General features: G+C 40.1%; 1 protein-coding gene across 2 annotated transcripts in view; it reads right to left on the bottom strand.

Moving 5' to 3' along the window:
* The window catches only part of KCNH1 (potassium voltage-gated channel subfamily H member 1), a 441,214-nt gene extending 422,411 nt beyond the window's left edge, over window positions 1-18,803 (bottom strand). For both annotated transcript variants that reach the window (XM_079107602.1, XM_079107603.1), the window contains exon 1: window positions 18,545-18,803. In XM_079107602.1, coding sequence (XP_078963728.1) covers window positions 18,545-18,623 — 79 coding nt within the window. In that variant the 5' untranslated portion in view covers window positions 18,624-18,803. The remainder of the gene's footprint in view (window positions 1-18,544) is intronic.
* Window positions 18,804-20,598: the final 1,795 nt, after the last annotated feature.

Here is a 20,598-nt window from a genome sequence, read left to right as displayed (position 1 = left end):
GCAGGGCAGGAAAAGGAAGGAAAAACGTGAAGGAAAACAGAAAACATACAAGAAGGAAAACCGAATCACACTCTCACTCATTGTTGGAATAAGATAACATCTTATTAATTTTTGATGTTTTAAAACCAAGGCATGGTCAAAGCATAGGTTACTGAATTATCCTAAGTACATGAACGTAACCTCACAATCTGACATAATAAAAAGAGAGAGGATAAAAGTTTAGAGAGAAAAGAGAACAATCATGAGATGGTGCCTAGACATAACATAAGAAAAAAAGAAAGTATAAATATTTCACTAAAGTTGCAAAAATAATGAGAGTAATATAACTCTATTAGCAGGATGGGAAAGATTAAGTGAGCTAAAAACTCAACTAATCTAACAGAAGTCCACAGGTGATATCTAAAATGACAGATCTAAAAATAGTAGTACAGCAGGTTTTTTAGGCATATGGCAGAAATTACAGGAAGAGAACATGAGAATAGGTAGCTTTTGGTGAGTAGGATGGGCGAATGGACGAGGAATAGGACCCAAAGTATTCCACACAAGCATTATTCCAGGTATGCGTGAGAATAGGCACCATTTATTGCTGTTTACTCTGTAGTAAGGACTGTACCATATATTGAGTACATAGATTAAGAGGTGGGTTTTCTTTAACCTTTATGACAATTTTTATGAGGTGGTATTACTTTGCTGAACAAAGCATCAGGGATTTCATCATTTTTACTTAAGGGGAAACTGAGTCTCTAAAGATGCATAATAGTCAGTTACATCAAGATGGAGTTGGGATTTGAACTTGGGTCTATTTGACTTCAAAATCCATGATTGTAATCTTCATGTTACACGATCTCCCTCTTATTCCAGTAAATACTAAAGTCAGACCATTTCTGTGATTTATCTGCTTATAAAGATACAAAGTATAATAAGACCTTTAAACAATGAGTCAGCAGGCCCATTATTGTCCTCATATATTATTATTCTATCATGTGACACAACAGTGATGCCTTCAGGAAATATAGATGTGGGTAGAAGCAATTGTTCCTCCTTGGATTTTCCTGTCTTTCTTTTTCTTTCCTTTTTTATGTTTTTAACTTTGTTCTCATTAGTTATACACACATAGAATGCATTTTGACAAATGGAGTATGACTTCTCACTCCTCTGGCTGTACGTGGTGCAGAGTCACACTGGTCATGTAATCATATGTGTATATAGGGTGATCATGTCTGTCTCATTCCACCATCCTTCCTACACACCCCCTTATTCCATTCTTCCCAATCCAAATTTCCTCCATTTTCCCTTCCTGCTCCCATTATTACAGATGAGCATTCACTTATCAGAGAAAACATTCGGCCTTTGGTTTTTTTGGGTTTGGCTTTTTTTGCTTAGGATTATATTCTCCAGCTCCATCCATTCACCTGCAAATGACATCATTTCATTCTTTTTTAAGGCTGAGTAATATTCCATTGTGTATATATACCACTTGAAAACTATTACCTTTTACTTCCAAAGGGGTGTGTACTGACCTATTTCTAGTCCTCATCCAGCCACACAAGAGGTAGAAGGAAAGAGGGAAAGAAAAAAGGGGAGAATTTGTGCCCATTTCCCCCTTTGACACTCAGGAATGGGACAGAATATCACACTGGATGACCCAAAGCTACTGCACAGCAAACCTGAACATCTGAGTACTCCATAACCTCCTTCCATTTTCCATTTCCTTAAGGTCTGGACCGGACACAGAAGTTCCCATTTTCCCTATGGTTGCATCAACACTGGTTATTACAATGTGTTAAACTGACCCTACAGCTAAGGGCTACATGTCAAACTTCCAAAGCCTAGGATCAACCAGAGGCAAGGGGAAAGGCAAATGTAAGAGATGAGCTATAGGGCCAATGGGAGGAGGGGAGGAGGGGCGGATACCATGTTCTGTTCAAGAGAACGGAAGGTAAGTTCACCACTACAAACTTGGTCCCCACCAACTACCTGGGCACCCAGTAGCCAGCAGATGAGGGACAATTTCTAGATACTCAGATGTGAGGCTCAGGAGGCCATGCAAGTAAAACTTGCTCCTACCCCACACATCATCCTGGAGAGAAGCAATACAAGGAGTAGAACTGAAATCTGAACCCATAAGAGACCAAGTTACCCAAAACCATTTCAACTGCAAGAACTTGAGAAACCACCAAATGGGAAGTTTAGAGTCCTTCCTGATCAGCTTCCCCCCATTTTTTAATGAGGTAGGAGCTTGAGGGAAAAATTAGATCAGTTAAATAAAATTAAAAAGCAACCTAGCTGAGTCTAGAAGCCTGTCTGTCATAAGAATAGACAGACTCAGAAAGAAGGAATCTCCAGATAAAAGTGTATAAATTCTGTGCAAGGACTCCATGAAAGCCACTTTGCTTAGCCAAGCCTTCTCAGCTCCTCCAGGTGGTTGGCCACATTCCTAATGGTTGACAATGCCAAATACAAGAGCTAGGGCGAAGTGACAGTTTCTAGCCAAATGCAGACATGCACTCCATATCCAAACACAAACGACTCTGGGATTATTTACTATTTCCCACACTCAGTAATGGAAACTTAATTTGAAGCCAAGCAAAACTTAATTAGGAAAGCAACCCACTGCTTGAACAAAACATCAAAAACCATAATATCCCATACAGATAAATGGAAAGACAAACGGTGCTCATGGAATGGAAGAAAGCACATTGTTAAAATGTCCATACAACCCAAAGCGATCCACTGATTGAATGCAATCCCTATACAAATTCCAACATTTTTTAACAAAAAAAGAAAAACAATCCTAAAATGCATATGTGAATTTTAAAAGTTATCTTAAAACACCATCACAGAAAAACCCAATATCTGGGCAACCTATGACCCAGTCAAGTTGACACATAAAATTAACTAGGCCCTGGGTTCAATCCCCAGCACCACAAAAAGTAAATAAATAAATAAATAAATAAATAAATAAATAAATAAATAAATAAAATAAAATTTTAAGTGGCAAAAACCAGTGCCAATGCTCTTAAGTGTAGTTTCTGCAGTAACTTTTAGTGGAACCAGCAGAACCACAGCTTATAAATTCTGCAACTCCCTCAAGCTCCCTGGTAGTACTCTAGGTTTGTCAGAATAGAGTTCTGCTATAGAGCTCTATTTTGATTTTTATAAGGACAATGTTCATTCTTCTACACCCGGAGTTTCCACTGAAAAGAAAGGGTATCCACCCACCCTGGAAAGAGGAAATGTTGGTGTAGATGCTTTTTATCCCTCTCTTCATCCCCCCTCATGTCTACTTCCATAATCACATTGATAGAGCTGTCAGTAGTTATTCAAGAACAGTAATAACTCATCGTGTGTGTCATGATCTTTTGGACTTGCTTGTGCAGGATCAGTGTGAAGAGAAAGAGAGAACTTGAGCTGTCTCCTTGTGATACTCAGAACCTACTCAGGACAAGCCTGCCAAACTTCTGTCAGCTCTGGCTGGCTTCTTGGTCTAGGATTAGGTCAATGACTCCTAGTCTAGAAGCAGGGTCTAGGATCTAGGCTCTGCCCTATTCTCTAATCCAGTTTATCTCTAATCCTTAATAGAGATGATACTGTATATTGACCCTCATTTAACTCCTTCAGTTTAGTAAATACCTAGAAGGAACGAGATCGAAATGGTCTCCAACACATTAACAAGGATAAAAGTTCCAAGATCCTGGAGGTATTAAGGGGTCGCCCACTTTCCTGACTCCTGGCATTTCAAGTCACATTGGTGAGACTCATCATGAATACCTTCCAGAAAGGGACAATACCAACCCTTCCAGGCTTTGCTGAGGATGTTCAAGCCTTTTTCACTTTCTTTCTCCTTTTTAAAAAATGTATTTTTAGAAGAGAACATCCCTTACATGTCTCAGGTCCTATTTTATGATAACTGGTATAGTCAAAGCATCACTATAAACAGTTGAAATTATCTTGGTAGAGCCAGTAAATCTGCCTCCTCGCATCCATAGCCTTAGGTAGATTTTCCCCTTGAATTTGGGTGGGTCTGTGATTTGCTTCAATTATAGAACTGATGGTATGCCAATCCCAGGTCTAAGTCTCAATGTCCAGAGGCTTCTGCTTTTGCATTCTTGGGAGCTCTGAGCTGTCATGTGACATGGCCATCTATGCTACTGATGATGTCATGTGGAGACTCTGTAAGCAGAGGCACCTAGTAAAAAGGGTCATGGGATTACATGGAGAATCAAGGAATCTAGTCAACAACAAAAACGACAGAAGAATGAGAGTTAACAGACATCATATTAATCCACCCTTCCCTTTCCCAGAAATCCCTTGGGATCCCAGAGCATCAGGGGAAAGAACAATGGAGAGGACGAGTTGGTCTGTGGCTGGAGTACTTCCGCTGAGCTGTGTGGGTAAATCACTTTAGCTCTGTGGGTCTGGGGTGGTGGGGAAGGATGCTAAATTAGATCTCCATGCTTTTGGAAGCAATAAATCTGACTCTCTGAATAGCTGGGCTCATGACAAAGATCAAATCAGATGATGCTTCTGCAACCCACAGGCCCCCTGTCCATATGGAGTAATCAACCAATCATTACCTTGAAATACCAGGTCTGTAAAGGCTAGAGTCACTTCAAAAATAACAGATGGACATTTTAAAAATAATATTCACATTTCAGGTAAGCCAAGTCATATTGGGCTTCTGTTCAATGGAATTGTTAGGACTTGGAACATGATATGATATGTAATATTAACATAAAAATGTACAATATCGTCAAGGATTCTACAGTAGAAATCAATCACATATTGGTCCATTCATAGATACTGAGAATACCTAAATGTGTCTTTAGAAACATTAAAGTCCAATCAACAAATCTGCTTTCCTTTTTTTTTTTGTACTGGGGGTTGAACCCCAGGGCATTTTCCCACTGTTACATCCCCAGCCCCTTTTTATTCTTTATTTTGGGACAGGGTCTCACTAAGTTGCTTAGGGCCTCACTAGAGGCGATCCTCCTGCTTCAACCCCCTGAGTCACTAGGAGTCACTAGGATTACAGGTATGTGCCACTGCAACCCCACCAATAAATCTGCTCTTAATATATGTACAGTCTTATCTTGTGTCCACAGAGGATTGGTTCCACTAACCCCACAGATGTTCAAGTGCCTTAAACTGGTGCAGTATTTGCATATAACCTGCACGCATCCTCCCATACGCTTCAATTATCTCTAGATTACTTATAATGAATAATACAATATAAATGCTAGGAAAATAGTTGTTACACGTATGAGAAACCCATAGGTATGGAGACTGTGTCTTTTGCAAGCAGAAAGTGTAACTTCCAATCAGCCAATGGGCCATTCTGAAGCACCAAGCCTGCCTCCAGATTTATATTTTACAAACTGACCAAGTCCCTAGTACTCTATTCAGTAAAAATGTACAGGCTCAACCCGGCTGCCCTTGCCATAATTTATTTATTGGCTCTCATCTGCAAGTTCCCAGGGTCTCGAGGTCTTTGATGGAAATTAGCCAATTCCCCTGCCTCCTTCTGATGCCTTTTTTACTCCCAGAGAATCCCGAGCAGCAAGAGTGCATGCAATTACATGTAAGATTTCCTAAATTCAACTTTCCCCGGCCGGCAGTTTTTCTCCAGTTCACAGAATAAAACATTCTTTAAAACTTGAAATGATTCCCCTTCCCCTCTCATGAAAAGTTTCTTCAGCTGACAGGACATAAACCAAACTCTACCACAGTAGTCAAGCATGTCAAAATCATCCCAAACCTACTATTTGCCCATAAAGCATAACAGAGATATTCTAGAAAGAAATTATTAGAAAATCACTCTTCATCATAATTACCACAAATAACAAAGGAGAAACTAACTAAAGCAATGACTTAGGGAAGTGACTCAGTTTAGGCAATTACACAGATAAAAGCGACATTCAGCAAGCAGTTCACACAAATGTATTACTCCCTGCCAACACTGGCTATTTAGAGGGATGCAGTAAATATTTCACAATACACTTGTAATAACTTGAGATATTTTACCTAGGAGACACATTTTTTTTTCCTTCTGTACTCATTTGTTACTGTTATCTCACATTTTTATTATTTGTTATATTTAGTTATACATGACGAGATGTTCTCTCTGATAAGACACATCTTCCTGACACTTCATAATGCTATAGATTACAGGGGCTATCAGTGCTCTTAAAAAAGCAAGTGTGAATAAAAAATACATTTTCCTTTTCTCTTAGAACAATGGAACATTAGAAAGATAATGACTCAGATAAATGAGAACAAGAATTATGTATGTAAGCACTAAACAAAGATCAGGAAACAATATTTTTATTTAACTGAACTTAAATAAAATCATACCAAAAGTTACTTTTTAAAAGAGGCACATCAGATTGATAATATTTAGAAGAATGGAGAGGATGGAATGAGAAATAAAGAAGCTAAATCAGTATGATACACCTAAATAAAAGGTCTAAAGTCTTAATATCAGCAAAAGTCATTTTGTGTCTCTCTTGTGTTTTTCAACAATAAAGATTCTATGAAAATTACTTTTCTAAATTGGCAAGGGCCAAATCTTTGCACAAAACAAACCGAATTCCCAAGAGATTTCACTAGTTATTTGCTTTGTCTATGATTTTAATATCCTACAGAAATACATTTTTTATTAAGTTAGTAAATTACAATAGGGAGAGAGATTTCAATTTCAAAGGCAAACTAAAACATTTCATTTACTGGGTGGTTACCCCTACGTACATGGTTTCAAAAGCATGACCTTCATCTTCATTCAGCATCAAATTAAGAATTTAAAAAACAGTAAAAATAGATGAATTGGTTTTTCAGGCAGTATGGAAAAGAATGAAAATGTGTTAGAAATACACAGACTTTTTATTACTGAATGATATTCCACTTAAAAAATAAGAAGCCAGTGATATATTGAATTACTGCCAAGAAACATCTGCATGTGTGCTTGATGGTTAAAAAGTAGTTCATGGTTTCATCCATCGGGTATTCTAGTCTCAGTTTTAAAGTCATAATAATTTCTTAACATACATCTATAAATATTATAGACACATTGACCTAAAAGTCTTAGAGCATCACTGAATAACACAAATAATTCATTTCCAGAAGTAAAAAGAAAAAAAAAAAAAAGAGTGATTCAAAGTAGGCAATATAAAAATATTTTTAAAAGTGCTTGTACGTTATTTAAAAAATTTTTTCTTGGTAACATATTCCATCAGAGTGGATGGAAAAAAATCTCTGATCTGCTTAGTCTAAAACAACAAATATTTGCATATCTACTTTGTCCCAGGCCTGGAAGGAGTGCAGGAGACACACCAGTCCATTTGAAAGCAATGGCCAAATTCCTGTCTAGCTTTATCTGCCCTACGTATCATATAGTTCTATATCCCTTCTCTCCCACCTATTCCCCACCACAGAAGACTAAACCAGGAGTGGACTATTGGCCAAACAACCCATCATCAAGGCTGTTCCAACTAGATTCTCTCTCCAGAACAAAAATAAGACATTAAGGTCAAGAGGTCTGTAGAGTGGAGCAGACATTGACCATATGCATGCTGGAGAGCAAACAGAAAGGTGGTCCTGAGAGGGAAATGGGGAGCTCAGACAGATACACAGAGGAGCAACTATTGAGGCCATGTAGAGGGAGAACTGGACAGAAGGTTGAGGCAGAAATCTACGGATGGAGGCAAAGACCACAAAGATAGATAGCGAACAGGGACAGATGGACAGTGACAGAGGCAGTCAGCATCCACAGAGAATGATGAAGATAGATGACTGACAGTGACAGAGAGCAACAGGGGCAGACAAAAGGCAGAGAGCAGCACAGTGATAGGCAGAGGCAGGCAGGAAGAGACAGATTGGGGAGAGTGGAGGGACATGGGCATGGGAAGAAAGGACAGTCCAACAGAGAGGACAAAAGTATAACCCAGAGCTAAAGAACAGGCTCTCAAGAACAAGAAACCAAGAACAAGACACAGCCATAAGTGAGAGAACAAGAGTGTGAGACTACCAGGGAGGGTCCACCAGAGATTGAGAGAGGGAGACCATGAGCCAGAGCCATATTAGGACTCAGGAAACAGCACCTTGGAGTCGGTGCCCTGACACGTGGAGCTGGAGAAACAGTCTCAACCAAGCTCTTTCTGACATTACCCCAACCACCACACCACCCCACCACCACCCCCAGTCTCTCAATCTTTTATGATCTTCTTTCTCATGCAAAGTTCAGACAGAGACTTTCTCTGAAGTTCCCTTATTTACCTAAAGACTGGATCTGCCAAAGAGGAACAGAATTACCTTCAAATCTTCTTACTGAAATGTCATTAACCAAGAAGATTAAATTCCTATCTCAGAGAAAAAGACTGGAAAATCAAATAGCACATATACCCATAGTAACCCATAGTAACTTTGTTTCGGACCACTGTGTGTTCCATGGACTTTTTATTTTCTCTAAAAATTGTTTATTCTACCCTTCTAAAATTGTCTACAGCCCTCACTCCTACATCCCTCCTCCCTGTGAAAAATGTATTTAAACTTCAACCATCTGGCCCTTTCTTTGACTTTTATGTTTTTTTTTTTTTTATGGCTCCCATGTACACATGCACGTTAATGAATTTATTATGATTTTTCTATTGTTAACCTTTTATTTTATTTTAGGAGTGTTGCCGATGACCCTTTATGATGAACAGGAAAGAGATCACCCTCTTTCCTACCCCTACAGGGAGACACAGAGACGGAAGAAGAAACAACAAAATCCAAAGAGCAGGCATCACTAGGACAAATGAGACAGAGGGGCTGAAAAGTTGATGAGATGAGACATTTTAAATTAGGAGAGTAACGAACACACATATTCAAAGAAATTGGGTCAAATGGAAAATAACAACTGGTTGTTCTAGTCAGGTGATGAAGTATAAAGTGAAATTGTATCTGACAGAAGGAAAATGACTGAAGAGTAGGACCTCCTCTTCCTTCAAAAATTAGCAGATATCATTTCAAAATAGGAGATGAAGCATACATTTATTCTCCATTCTCCAATGACAGCTAAAAAGTTAGAAGGAATAGACTCGCCACAACTAAGAGTCAGAAGCTCCATCAGTTTCTGAAAAATGAAAGGTAAATGGGGGATAATATGTAGCAGAGGAAGCCCTGCATGGTTTTAAGCCAAAGCAGAGACTCATGAGTCTAGCAAGTACCAGAAGACTTAAGACATGGCAGTGCTAGGTACTACCTGAGGTAGAGAGGGGATGGTGACCAAAATTGGGAAACAAATGAAAATCAATAGAGGAGAAAATGTCCACTCATGCTCCTACACATGCACCTCTCTCTCCATCCACTCATGCCTGGCAGCCAAGCATGCATCCCACAAATACACAGATGGAGTTGTCATTAAAGCCATGTCTCTCCAACAGTAACGTCCATCAGAACTGCCTGGATGACTTAGTAGAACATGGATAATTAGGCCCATCCCCAGAGTTTCTGGTTCATTAGGTATGAGGTAAGGCTTGAGAACTTATATTTCTACCAAGCTTCTAGAAATTCTACTACTATAAATTAACCTAAGACAATTTATTTGATCTCTTTAAACCCAGTTTCTACCCTTGTAAAATGGGAATAATGAGAGTATCCACAAAAGAGAGAAAATTAGAGGAGAAGACATACATAAAACTTTTGGCACACTGCCTGGTACATAGGTGAAAAAGTCTATTTAATTTATCCAAGACCCTGATTATAACTAATCATGATAATTGGTGGTTATAACTAGTATTAGTGGACTTCTGACATCATTGATAAACTCCCTATTCCATTATGGGATTTCATGACTTTTGAGATTATGAAACTAATAAAAGATGGAAAAGGAACCAGAAAGCATATCACCCAGCCTGTAGTGAGGCCAGAGTGGTGGGCACTGCCTCTGTCAGGTAGAAGACAGGAGGTTTTGTATGTTGAAAGGAGTACCTGAATGCACATCCCCTCACCAAGTCCTCATGACTGACACTGGTGTAGACAAACAGCTGAGAAACTACTTTAATCCAGAGTACAAGTAACTGACAGTCAAGGCAGGAAAATAAGACACATGGGTAATTTGATAAGTGTTGAATAAAAGAACTATTTACAAAGACATGCGTGAGACACAGGTAGTAGTGTGCTAGTAAACTCACTCTCTGGGGGATGTACAGCATTAACTAATGTCTAATGTGTATATATCCCCACTATGGCCAATTTCAAACTATCAAGATGGAGTCTCTTTGAAGTCTTGGTCCCTCTCAAGAGTCAGTGCTAGCCAGCACTGCCTCCTCTAGCATACAGGACCCAGGAGCTAGTAACCACTGGAAGTTTAAAGCATGCCAACCCTATCCAAACCCAAAGACAGTGAGCAGAAGATACAATCTGTAATCAAGGGAAAACAACAGGCTCTCAGGACCACACAGGGAGGGAATCTCCCCTCCCATCTCATGCAGTACCCCCATTAGATGAAGCCAGTCCAGAACCACAAAGCAATGGAGCCTAGTGACATAATGTATACTGGGTAGCTTACCAGGACACAAACCAGGGTGGAAAAGAAAAGAGATCGGTCCTAGCACTTCAAACAGAAGACAGACAGAACACTAGCTCAAAACACATTAATGATAGCAGCACGTGAGTCTCATCAATTCAGTCCCAATGATTGTACAAGGCAATGAAAGTAAAATAAAAACTTAAAAATTCATTTAACTGAAATGAGTAGTCTTACCACTCAAATTAACTTCATTTTCTTTGCTATGGTTGTGAAGTTTTAGTCTAAGATACATTTTCCAAATTCACTCATAGAACAAGCCAAAGTTAAGCAGGCAATAAATATCAGTAAGTTTGCCAATATGGTATCATCTTTTCAATGCCGACTCCAACACGCTGAGGATGCCAGTGGAGGGTGCATATATCTCTTGCTTTAAGGGAAGAAGGAGGAAATGAGAGACCATTGCTGTTCTTTATGGAAGCACTCAACATCACTGCAGAGCCTTCGAAGGGCTATGAGAATTGATGGTCTTGAGGCACTCTCACTTAATAATTACATCAGTAATGATAGGATTGACTCAGCTAATTTCAGAACATCAGTTTTAAGCAACACAAGACTAATCAAAAGAGTTGTCATTTTAATTTACATAATGAATAATCATTGTATGAGTAAGCAAACTGACTATTGGCATAACTTTATAATATCTAATCAGAAGAATCTTAAGTAGTTTTTTCATTAATAGGAGTGCTTGATTGTTGGAGCAGAGACCATGAGAAACAAGAGAGATGCTTAAGTTGGCCAGACAGAGATCTGTTCAGCAAGACTGCACTTGCATAGAGAATAAGCAGAGTATCAGACACATTCCAGCTTTTGAGATACACTAAAAATCCAGAACACTGGATGAGCAACCCAAGACAGCCTCCCCAAAGAAGATGGAGCAATGGGTACCCTGAAGAATGAGGCTTTAAAAGGACACTTCAACAAGTACATCAAAACCAAGTTTCACATATTCTTCAATCTTCTTTTAAGTGACTTATGGGATGTGGTCATCCCCCACCCAGCTTCACACACACACAAAAAAGACATAGTTATAAAATCTAAGAATAATTTTGGGTGAGGTGTTTATAAGGGAAAACTATGCAGTAAGTGTTGAGTCAGTATAACATCTCTTAAATCTTTGGAGAGATTTACAATGCAATTTGTTCTTCACCATGGATTCCTCAGTGAGGCCCAAGATCACAAAGTTTTCAATCATCTTGATATTCCCAGGCACAGAACTGGACTTGTAGAAGGTTCACCATACTTATAAAACTGAATCTTTTCTAAGTTAGCCTTTGCTTTTTGTTTTAATTTCCCTTTGATTTTATTTTTCCACTGAATCTCTGCCCTTCCTTCAATCATTTTGTTTTATTTCTTTCACTGAAACAAAGATAAATCATGCACTTTCTAGTTCCTTTGCCCTTCCAGCTCTAATTCTTGCATAATCTCTGTCCCCAGAGTTTACTGCTTCTCAGTTGAAAAAAATAAATTTCCTAAACACACACATTAAAAAAAAAAAAAAAAAAAAAAAACCACCCTTGCATGTGCCCTTTGCACATAATTCTAAGGGTATAAGTCCCTCACGTCATTCACAATCATGTGTGAGAGAGCTCACACAGTGAGAATGTTTAAACATCACTAAATGCTGATGCTTCCCAAAGGACAGGAGCTAGTTTGTTTTCATTTCATTTTGGTCATGTGCTCAGTAGTAATACAACCCTAAATGACCCTTTTCCATTAATTGCTGGATTGCTTGGTCAATGTCACTAGTTTTTTTAAAAGGAGAAAAAATTTTTTAAATTTTTTATTTGTTCTAATTTGTTGCTCATGACAGAATACATTTATACATTTTGACAGATCATACATACATGGAGTATAATCTCTCATTTTTCTGATTATGCATATTGTACTATCACATTGGTCATGCAGTCATATATATACATGAGGTAATAATGTCTGTTTCACTCTAGTATCATTCCTACTCCCAAACACCTTCCCCTCCCTTCACTCCCTTCTACCTAATATAAAATAATTCTATTCTTCCCTATCCCCCCCCACCACTTTATTGCGATTTAGCATCTGCATATCAGAGAAAATATTTGGTCTTTAGTTTTTTGGGGTTTGGCTTATTTAGCTTAGCATGATATTCTCCAACTCCATCCATTTACCAACAAATGCCATAATTTCATTCTTCTTTAAAGCTAAGTAATATTCCACTGTATATATATATATATATATATATGGAAAGAATATTAAATGTTGTTGAGGATGTGGAGTGATGAGAACTCACATACACTGCTTGGGGGATTATAAATTGATAAAAAAAAAAAATCCTTTGGAAAACTGTTTGGTAGGATGTACCACAGTTAAACATATGTACATTTGAGGCACATCTAAATGTGTTCCCACGTGCCCCCAAAGACATGTAAAAGAATATCTCTTGCAGCATTCTTGGCACAAAACTGGAAACAAACCACACGTCCATCAACATCAAAATAAAAAAGTAAAATGTGTGAAGTGGTCATACCACAACGTGTTATGTAGCAGTGAAAGTGAATCAACAGGATAGACAACCACATGGAGGAATTGCTGACCCACAGAAGAATACATGCTATTAGGCCCCATGCTTATAGCACTCCAGAACATACAAAAAACAAGCCGTAGTGTTCCAGAATGCAAAACAAAATGGCAAAATATGAGTAAAAGCAGGGAAGAGATAGCCACAGAATCAGAAGATGACTCCATTTGGGAGGCAAACAAGAGATCAGAAAGAGTCCTGGGACCTCTGGAGTACTGGTAAGATTCTGCCTCATGATAAAAGTGGGGGTGACATGGAATGTGCTTTACAAAAATGGCGTTGGGGGAGGAGCTGTACAAAATTTGTTTTATGTGATTTTCTACTTATGTTATTAAATAATTTAAAAGGATTAAAAATGAAGATACAATCCAGACAAGATAACTTATTGAATTACAAAAAAAAAAAAAAAAAAAAACCTTATAGCTAGAAAAAGCAAAGCAGTGAGCTAGGTCAGTTTTGTTCCACAGAATGAGTCTTAAGTGAGTGGCAGCTGTTGAGAGCACAGGTTTTGGTAAGATCAAGCAACAGTAACAAAAGAGGAGGAGAAGGGAAGAAAAAAGATAGTTGCTTAAAAACAGAATATTCCTTTTAAAAAGAAGTGAGTGTCCATCCCTAAAGCTTGTCAAGCAAGGGCTGGATAACCACTGGGAGGAATGTTCCAGAGAGGATTCAAAGAGGAGTTGTACAGAACGTCTCTTCAGACCCAAGATTCTGTGGTTCTACTTCTCATTCTCACCAGTTATAGATGTGGCCACTTAGAGAAACAAAAACAAAACAAAACAAACGATGGCCCCTATGTCCTAAATGTATAAAGAAATACCTTATAAATAGAGTTCCTTGAATTAAATAACTGAAGTAGATTTTAAAATGTTTGTTTTCAAGCCATCAATTAACCAAAAATAAAAGAGAAGGAAAGAACTAAGGGAGCTTCAAGGTCAAGCAAAAAGGACAACTGCCAAATACGAAGTCAAACCATAAATGAAGATCTGGTATCAGAAAAAATGAAGCCAAGGATTCCATTTATCCTCCTTGTCTCTCAAACACATGTATTCTTTTCAGATAGTTGATTTAAATAGATGGATTTCATAAAAAGTCATGGAGTTCAAGAGTTTTATTGCCTATGTTAAATCACAAAGCTTCATCTTCTCTATTCTCCTGCTAACATGGGTCATTGGATTCAACTTTTTGACACTTTCAAAGAAAGACAGCCGAAGGTTACCTTAGGAACGATTGCAAGAAAAAACAAGCACTGTTGAGCTGTTAATAACCCAGATTATCATCCATTCCCCTTTCAGAGCCCATGTATTTTAACCCAGTTTTCTGTTTTATAAATATTACCATGGCTCAACACATCCCTAAGGAGACACAACATTACCCACAGCGCTCATCCTGTTTGCTAACTAATTATATCAACAACCTGAACCAACTTAACACTATACAAAAACACAGCTGACTTAGCAATCTGTATATTATACATGTACATAAATCTGTACCAAAATGTACTACATTTCACTCCTGTTAACGTGCATGGATTCTTACTGGCACCTACAATTGTTTGATATAGGTTCCTGAACACTAAAACATATGTTCTGCCTAGAATGAGACCATTTAGAGTAATATTTTTGCAGTTTCCTGGCACAAGGTCTGCCAGTCTTCCTAAGACAGATCTCCTATTTACTTCAACAAGCATTGTGATGAGTGCCTGCAGATTTAAGCAACCATCAAAAAAACATTTCTGAACAACGTTTTCCAAACATGAAGATCAAGAGAGGCGGATTGGTCTTGCCTACACGGCAACAAAGCCAATAGGATTTTAAATGATCAATGATATGATCATAAGCAAAATCAAATCAAATATAGGGTATTAATTACACCTGCTGACTACTTACGACAATCCAACAAACATAACTATCAAATCTTTTCTTTGAATCATACTTAAAATGTTTCAAAGAAAGCTAAAGTAGGTTTTAGTGCCTGCAAAACCAGTAAGCAGCTTAAAAATGTTTTTACATACCACAATAGGCCTAAACAACAGCTGCAACCAGTCAACACTTTAGAATATGAGCAAGAACCTTGGACCAAGATTCCCTAGGATATAACTTACTAAGAGAAAAGTGGGTTTCTTATTTTCTACTATATCTCCAGTGTTCAATAAATATGCTCAATAAATCTTTGTTGAATGATAAACCCATAACAACTGCGGCTAGTCCGGGCTAGTCCTGCGGCTAGGTCGGCTAGTCCCGACCTGCCTCTAAATACCTTTTTCTAACTAGCTCTTACTAACTATAGACGAATCACTTCACCTTAAGATTCTAGTTCTTTAAGCTCTAAACTGAAGACACTGCTCCTCTGCTGGTTCATTAGGATTGAAGGTGACATTTTATGAAAAGTGAGTTGGGACTCCAAGAGGGAGCACACAGGTGTGGCGTGTGGCTTGTACCACCCAAGCCTTCTGCTAAGCCACCGAGGAAGGTAGGAAGACTGCACTTCCTTGAAATATAATTGGCCTCTCCTTTGCCCTGTTAGTCTGTTTGGATGTGGTAGAGTGGCTGTTAGCCAAAATGGATCTTGTTCCTGTTGTTATAACATTTTATTTAATCTCCATTGGGAAACGATGCTTCTTGAGGGAAATAATGGTAATATAAGGAATGCCATTGTGTGGCATACTAGAAAGAATGTGACACTGCAGTTGAGGAGACTGGGCCAGACCAGTACTGCCATAAAATATTTCAGAAAAGATGCTTGCAGCAATTTCTTTATTGTGTGGAAGGAGGAAAATACTAGATAGTATCTAAGGTCCATCTCATCTTACAGTTCAATGATATTCAGACACCACATATTAAGATCATCCCCAAACAAGGCCAGTTCTATTATCCATTAGCATATAATATAAGCAGTTATTTTAAGAATGATGAAAATAATTCCATGGACCAAGGCTTAAGGGCTAGGGAAATAATGTTGATACAAGATGGATTCATGATATTCTCTAAAGACACCAGCCTCAGGCACTATCTGCTCTGCCACTTTGAATAAGTCAACTTAAAATGTCTAGGGCTCAGTTTTCTGATCTGTAAAAGAGGAACAATAATACAACACAGGACCACTGGGACAAAATACCTAATAGAACGATTATGAAGTACTGCTATTTAAAGATAAAATGCTATTTAAATGCTGTCCTGTCCAAAAATAGGCAGGTGGATTTTAGGAGGAGACAATCAATATTTTTAAAATAGAATTTTGCCATCAGAGTTTTAAAAAAAATGCATGCAGATATTGTGATATTTCTAATAGTTCACATTTTTGTTCATTCAGGTTCAGGGAATATTATGAAATGGATCACCTAAAAATGTAAATCCCACTTTTCAAGATCAGTACTTTTTCTTCTGAAATAATAGAGCATTTTAAAAGTTCAACCAACTGGCCCAAGATGTTTTGTTTTTATTATTGATGTCGTTGATCTGGTTGGTTAATTGAAATCAAGCTGTTGGAACTGGTACTGAGATGAAGATGCCAGCGCTAAAAATATTCCCCAGCGGCTGATTCTATTGACATGCTTACACAGAAGGGGCTCTAGCTCCCCAAACTAGAAGCTATTCTGCCTGCTTAGCTCAGGGTTCTCAAGGTCCTCCTACAAACCTAAGGAGCCCTATGACTAGCATGTAGGATTCTCTTCTTGCTTGTATTCAGAGCCTAGATAATATATACAAGATACAGAGCTTTCCAATTTACAGGATATTGACTCTCCACCAAAAGGTGGAATTGTCATTGATATTTAAGGGTAAGCTGATAACTTTGGAATCCCCAATCTGCAAGATTGTCTACACACTCCCTAACAGTAGCAGTAACAGTAACTCTTAAATGTTGATTTTATTTAAAATCCCATGAACACTTCCTTCTTTATGTCAGAAGAATTCATTATGGCTGTTCATATAGTAATTGCATCCCCAGGTAATGACTGAGCCCTTGCTCAAAAAGCCCCCTGAGTTTGTTTGACTAAAGAAGATCTTAAAGGGAAAGGTGATATCAGAAACACTCTCTAATATTCATATTCCTAAGAGGCACACAGTAAAGGAATGATCATTTCAAAGAAAGCATTTAAGTAATGCATAATGGCTTGTTATCCCAGTTGCTATCTCCCCCCCTTTTTTTCCTTGTAAGATACACTTAAATCACTTTTTTATTTAAGAATATTTATTAGTAGCAGAAGTCACTTTTCAGGCTCTTCCCCTGAATCCCTAACTAAATCCAAATGGAAACACATAGTTTTAAACACAAGTTCCTAAAGCTCAGAAACTGTGATGCTTGCACATTATTAAAACCCATTTCCTGAGTTAGTTCCTGAATCTTGGTAGAAGAATATCATCTGTCTCTGGAAGGAGAGGGGTCCAAAAGCCTGCAAAGAGCATCTTTGGCTTGGCTGCCTCTTGTAGCTGTTCGATGAACAGGTGTATGTTGCACCTTCCAAAACCCAGGACTCTGCAGGTGCTTTAGCCCGGGTCACTCTACTGCGTGTCCAGAAGGCATCTGAAATCAGTTCCTTTCCATCCCTGCTCCTAGGACTCTCACCTCCCAGACTGTCAAGCCACTGTCCATCTTAGCTGCAGGGAAACAGACGAGTGCTGAGTACAGGTTTATTGGGTAATGGATCGAAGGATGGGCTTGGTGAGTTGGAGGACTGACAGTTGAGAATGAAACACTGTTGTGGGTTTGGAAGAGGATAAATGTCAGATTTGTACCTGTGACCACTTAACTGCTTTATACCTGTGCCCTGCACTTCGCACCTTAATCCAGCAAAACCATCAGACCATCACAATCTTTAACCTCGAAAAGAGTGGGTGGGCCAAAGGACAGAATCAGGTAGCCCTGACAGCACGTTCCAAGTCCCCACGTCCCTACAACCTCAGACTTTTCAGCTGCGGAGTGGAAGGCGGAGACAGCTGCATCCTCCCATCCGGAGGGGGCCAGAACCCAGAGTTGCCTGTCTTTACCGCTGGCTTTCCTGGGGAGAAAGGAGATGCCTCGGGTATCAGCTCCAGAGCCCGGGAGCCTTCGCGGAGTGGTGGGCAGTACTAAAGCGCTGCCGCTCCTGCTTCGGCCAGCTTCCAGTCACTTTTCCCAGTACTTTGCTCATCAGCTGTCGTGTTTTCTTGGAGATGAGACAGAGAGGGCACTAGAAAGGCCCAAAAGATGTTCCCTAGGTTCTCTGCCCTTGGGATGGGGGCGCATCCGACCCCGCCCCGACCTGCCCACCTTCCCCTGCCTCTGGTGGTAGCCCCGGGGCGCCCGCTCCGTGGCTCGGTGCAGAGCTCCGGGGTTCTGCTGCGTCTGCTGGCACCGAGCGACGGGAGGCGTCGGTGATAAAAGCACGGATTAAAACAAAAAACAAAAAACCTGGGAAACCGAAATTCGAATGCACCTCTTACCATTGGACCGCCGGACAATATTCTCCAGAAACGTGTTTTGCGGGGCCACCAGTCCCCTCCTGCCCCCGGCCATGGTCATCCTCCCGGCAGCTCGGGGTCTGGGGGCGTCCCGGCGCGGCTTCTCACCGCAGCAGGCGGCTGGGCGCGGGACCCGCACGCGATCCCGACTCGAAGCACCCCATGCGCCCCAAGGGGCCCCGGGCGGGCAGGGGCGGCGGCTCTCTCCCGCTGCCACCCTCGCGCCCTCTCTGTGCCTCCCTCCCTGCGGCCCGCCTCGCAGTGCACTCGCGCGGGGCTCTGCTCGCTGCAACCGCCTTCGGGTGGGCGGAGGGAGCCGCCGCGCCTGGGCCGGCGGCGCCCCCTACCGGGAACGCGTACTCCACCGGCCTGCGGGAGACCGAGGAGGGCTCCCGCCGAGGCCGAAAAGCGACCCACAGTCGTGGACGAAGGCTGGGACGGCAGCGGCACCCTCTGGGCACAGTCGGGAAATGGGTCCAGGATCCTGGGTGGAGAGGAGGGCATCGTGAGCCGCTTTCTGGACGAACTCACTCCAAAAAAGTCCCTAAGAGTCTAGGGGAACACCATAATGTAAGTCTCTTTCTTTACTGTCTCTCCGACCGGAAGCTTGGGACCTCCAAGGCTCTTAGAACACCTTCCTGACCTCCCACAGGGTTTGTTAGCGGGATGAATTACTGAGTTTCCCCCACATTGATTCTCAAGCCAGTGTTTTACCAGTATTCAAAGAAGTCATATTGGAAGAGGGCAGACTTGCAGAGTGATTGACAGGTTCAGCCCAGGTGTCTTGAGTTGTCTTTACTATCTGCACACAAGCCGCATCCTGACGCTTGATAAGTTTCCGAACTCATCTTGGGTCCACTCTTATCCAGCAAATAGTGTACTAAAAAAAAAAAAAAAAAAAAAAAAAAAAAAACCAAGAAAAATACATGAGTATATAGTTGACATATTTAGTTAAAGGGCAACTTCTTACTATCAGTAGGACACAAGAAACAAAATGTTTGACAAACATTAAAACAATGGACTCATCTCGAAGGCAGATGCTTGGGGACAGCTTCGCAAACTGCATTCAGCATCAATTAATCAAACGGTCTTGGCTTGAAGGACAGTCCACAGTGCACAGAATGAGGCAGGTGCTGGTCTTCACACCTGCCCCTTGGTAGAAATCACACATGCCTGAAGTTTCTGGGCAGGAGCCAAGACAATCCTCCTTTGTTCACTTAGTTTGAGGGATTTCTATCTGCACATACTCTGCCTTTTTACTATATGAATGGGGGGGGGCGGGTGACAGGAGACTAAACCTATGCCCCACAGAAGTGATGTATTAATAGTCTATTGGTTAGTTCCAGACTGTGTCAACAGTCCACAGGAAAATATAAAAAGAACAAAGCTGACCCTGTAAGCTCAGTTGTCTGGACTTACCATCCTGATATATTCTAATGTACTCCAAAGACACTCTGCCTCATTTTACCAATCTCAAAAATCGAGGAATTCCTTTCCAGCCATCTCTCAGAGATGTTGTGAAGACCAAAGAAGACATCAACATTGGAGTGACGAAATAAATTGGGCCATTACAAATATCATCCTTTGTCTACTTGTAAGCAGATGACTGCTGTTAGCAGTTAGATAAGGCTGTTATAGGACTTTGAAATGAAAGCGAAGCTACTCTTCTTCCCTAGGATAACGTTCTACTCATCATAAGAAGCACCCAGTTTCGAGCTGTGATTTCTTAAACCCTAGCTCCGTCTAGTGGTCCTTTGTTCTATTACAAACAAGGTAACTGGGTAGTTGAAGAGAATTTGATTCTGAAATGTATTTGGTGCAGAGTTGAGCTGATTTGGTGTCTATCTGTCTTATTTGTTTAGGTTCATTTGAATAAGGTTCTTAAGATTGTATTATCTATTGCAGGATCATGCCTGAGGGGAGCTTTTTCAGGATGACATTAAAAACCTATCAATAACGTCATAATCCTGTTTGTGAAAGAAAGATAAAGAAAAGAATGGGGGTGGGGGAGATGTCATAAAGAGTTAGTAAAACAA

Source organism: Sciurus vulgaris (assembly GCF_902686455.1).
Source record: "Sciurus vulgaris genome assembly, chromosome: 12".
Taxonomy (NCBI): domain Eukaryota; kingdom Metazoa; phylum Chordata; class Mammalia; order Rodentia; family Sciuridae; genus Sciurus; species Sciurus vulgaris.
Note: the sequence above shows the minus strand (reverse complement) of the source record. Positions and strands in the feature narration are given on the sequence as shown.